We start from the raw sequence: 3770 nt of genomic DNA on the forward strand, positions 1-3770 counted from the left end.
GTGAGCCTGTAGGACAAACATTGCTATTGTTTATTATATGATCTAAGGTTTATATGGTCATAAATGTAATATGGTTTATTAAAAGTATAGTGCAGTTTAATATAAGTAGTTAAAATAATTTCTATACACTCAAAAACAATGCCCAACTTTTGTGCTGTTGTTCAGTGTGGAAGTAGAAGCAATAGGGATAAGGTGTCTTTTTTTCGTTTTCCTTCGATTTATGATAATCGCAAAAGGATTGATCCCAGAAGAGAACGTAGACGTCAAGCGTGGGTCTTAGCCACAAGAGGGACCGATCTAACAGAGAGCAAATTAAAATATCAAATGATTTGTTCGAGACATTTTTTGGAAGGTTAGTTTCGTAAGTACCTAATCATTTGTTTTCACAACTTTTATTTACCTTCACATTGAAAGTATGTGCTAATGTACTGTATTTTTAGGGAAACCTGCAACATTAGAGGAGGAGTGTCATCCTGATTGGGTTCCCTCACAAAATATGGGTTACGGTGGAAAAAAGGTTACTGTCGAGCGGTACAATAGACGAAAGAGACGTATAAAAGAAGTAGCTGATAGTCTGGTAAGCAAGAATGTTACGCATTACATATTGTAACACATTTTTTTAAGGAACCATCCCATGATGTTGAAATGCCTGATTCATCTACGACTCTTTCGCAAGAAGCGGTTGTCGATAACCCACCAACTGGCAATGTAGAGATGGAAGTCGAAACGGAAGTAAGAGACGATGATTTGAAGTATGGACTGCTAAAAGCAAATGAGGAAATATATAAACTTCGAAGTGAATTATCTACATTTAAATTTACAACAAGCGACATGAAGAATGAAGTAAAATGTAAATTTTATACAGGGCTATCATTTGACACGTTACAAATTGTTTTTGAACTCGTAGAACCCTACATAATAATAAACCCTAACACGACTCTATCCAAATTTGAGCAACTTGTACTAACTTCAATGAAATTAAGATTAAACTTATTGTTTACAGATTTAGGATATCGTTTTAATATATCTCGTTCCACTTGTGGAAGAATTTTTAAAAACGTTCTACATGTATTCTACATTAAATTAAAATCATTTGTGAAATGGCCGGAACGAGAATGTTTACATTCAACAATGCCCACATGTTTTAAAGAAAAATTTGGAAATAAGGTTACCGTTATAATAGACTGCTTCGAGATTTTTACCGAACAACCAAAAAATAAACAAGCATCATCCCAACATTTTTCACATTATAAGCACCATCATACTATTAAGTATTTTATTGGCATTTCTCCACAGGGTAGTGTTATTTTTATTTCAAAAGGGTTCACTGGTCGAAGCAGTGATAAATTTGTTACAGAAAATTCTGGATTTTTAAACAATTTGCTTCCTGGTGATCTTATATTGGCCGACAGGGGATTTTTAATTAAAGACAGTGTCAACTTTTACATGGCAGAAGTGCAAATGCCAGCATTCTTAAAGGGAAAAAAGCAGTTGCACCCCAAAGAAGTAGAGGAGACACGTAAACTTGCCAATGTGCGGATACATGTGGAAAGGGTAATTGGGTTATTACGCCAAAAATACACTATTACATCAGGTAAATTACCAATATTTATGCTGCGCGCAAAACATAATAATGTACAAACAATAGATAAAATTCTTACAGTATGTTGTGCTCTTATAAATTGTTGCCCTAGCGTTGTTCCGCAGTAGATTGTAACAAATAAACTCGCAAATAAACAACTTGTAAATATTATTAAGGTGTAAGATTTAGGTACTTTGTAACAAATAAAAATATAGAATTATTAGTTTGCAGTATAGTTCCTTGACAAATGTCACACCATTCTCCGAGGAATGAATACAAAACATGTACTTATTTGCGAAACTTAAGTGTCTCGCATTGTTTACAATACCATGGACTGATTAAACTTTTCTTTTTTAAACTCTTCAAATTGTACCACTGTACACTGCAGTATTGATTGGCACATCGAATCATATCACCACTATCACTTTTTTCATTAAATTTTTCGATGGAAGGTATCATATCCTGCACATTTGAAGAAACCGGTTTTAGAGGTGATGATCTTGTGAAATATTTACCCAGTAATTCCGGCATTATTACATGATTAAAAAACGATAATGCCTTTTCACTTTCACAGTCCCAGAAGGTTTTATCACTGTACACTCTTTCCAAATAAAAATTGTTCTTTGTCCAGACAACCAAATCACAATATGATCTTTCAGAAACTGCCATTTGCATTTGCGTTTGGTAAAAATAAGCGTGGTTACGGTCAAGATCAATACTCCACATGTTGTCCTCCAGTACACTGGCTTTCAGGCACATGTTTTTAAAATTTACTAATTCTTCCACGTTGTCATCTCGTACACAGTATGGGCACTTCACTTCTAAGCATCCTAGTCCACAACAATCACAACTTATAAGACCATCTGGGCTTGCATCAAAACATGGAAATTTTGAATTTATTAACAGCCCTGATGAATTAATAACAAAATTCTCGTGTTTAGGAACCATAAAAATTTTGTAAGCTTCTATAGCATCCTTTTCATGTGAGCACCCATACATAGTTTGCTTTGAAAAAAATTTTTGCTTGTAGCAGATCGATCGAATTGTGCTTCTTGCAGGTTTAGAGATTTGTGTTCTGCAACAGGATTTAAAAAGAGATGCAGTTATGCGCCCTTTTCGAAAACAGAACCAGTTTTTATTTGCAGCTTGGCCCAATGTCTTATTTGCTATTTCTTGACACTCGTCAGGAGAAAGACTGAAATCAACGGATTTTCCCATTTCTATTAATTCCTGTAAAGACTTCGATTCGTGTGACTCTTTATATAAATTGTTTAATACTCCACGTTGAGAAATACGTTTTTGAAGATTTTCTTGTATTGTAAAACAGTATGGTGGCGTAACCTTTAGTAAAACGGGAGTATCTTTTAATTGACTTAATTTATTTAAAAACGTAGACTTTTCTACTTCAGTGATTTCGTCCAAATCACTATCTGTGCCTGATCTTTCATCCTCTTTATGTTTGTTTAAGGAATAGTCCACTTCATCTATAGTGGATGGCTCGCCCAAATTTACATTTGGGACTATCCAGTACGATTTCTGACCTGTTACAGAGATTTCTTCTTTTTCTCGTACTGCAGCTTCTATTGCAAATAATACAGCACCTATGTGTGAACAGCATTCCCCTAAACCTGCAGGGCAGTTACAATGTGCTGCGAGCGATGCTGCGAGTATTTCTCCACTTTCTTTAATAACGCACCACAGACTAACTGGAGGCAAATTCAATCGTTGGGAATGCATGACCTGCATAAAAAATAAATACAATCATTTACTAAAAAATCATCTCAACAAATTCTACGTACCTCAGCAAGTACTAAAATATTATCAGAGTTCGAAATTTTCTTTGCACACAAGGTTCTAACCCACTTGCAGTTGTATAAATTGTAGGCTTCAAGGCTTTTATAGGCTTTAAACTCCTCTTGAGTGTATGCACTTTTATTAAAAACTAGATAATTGACAATGTCAAAATATGTTACACTTGGAAAATCTTCACAATTTTTTGAACAGGAACTAATACTAATTATATATGGATCTATGTTATTTACTAATTTAATTTTGTCCATATATCGCGATTTAACATCTGCTTGTAAAGTATTACAGTAATCACTTTTATCACACATTTTTATTACATTAAAAGTCACTTTATTGTTATTAAGAAATTAGTTATTTACACTCAAAAAATATGAAACCT

General features: G+C 34.0%; 1 protein-coding gene across 2 annotated transcripts; it reads left to right on the top strand.

Moving 5' to 3' along the window:
* Positions 1-1739, top strand: LOC116169847. Of its 2 annotated transcripts, none has more exons than XM_031486026.1 (3): positions 1-361; positions 441-577; positions 625-1739. In XM_031486026.1, the coding sequence occupies exons 2-3, from the start codon at positions 497-499 to the stop codon at positions 1708-1710; spliced, it is 1167 nt and encodes a 388-aa protein (XP_031341886.1). In that variant the 5' UTR covers positions 1-361; positions 441-496; the 3' UTR covers positions 1711-1739. The 2 variants fall into 2 exon arrangements, with proteins under 2 accessions (XP_031341886.1, XP_031341884.1); XM_031486024.1 differs by having other exon boundaries at positions 1-352.
* Positions 1740-3770: the final 2031 nt, after the last annotated feature.

The sequence above is a fragment of the Photinus pyralis genome, unplaced genomic scaffold (genome assembly GCF_008802855.1).
Source record: "Photinus pyralis isolate 1611_PpyrPB1 unplaced genomic scaffold, Ppyr1.3 Ppyr1.4_LG4, whole genome shotgun sequence".
Taxonomy (NCBI): Eukaryota; Metazoa; Arthropoda; class Insecta; order Coleoptera; family Lampyridae; genus Photinus; species Photinus pyralis.

Bases quoted from the DNA above. Each gene is read 5' to 3' on its own strand.
- LOC116169847 (XM_031486024.1), top strand. From the start codon at position 139: ATGCCCAACTTTTGTGCTGTTGTTCAGTGTGGAAGTAGAAGCAATAGG. The intron at 353-440 runs GTTAGTTTCGTA...CTGTATTTTTAG, and splicing joins TTCGAGACATTTTTTGGAAG to GGAAACCTGCAACATTAGAG. The intron at 578-624 runs GTAAGCAAGAAT...CATTTTTTTAAG, and splicing joins AAGAAGTAGCTGATAGTCTG to GAACCATCCCATGATGTTGA.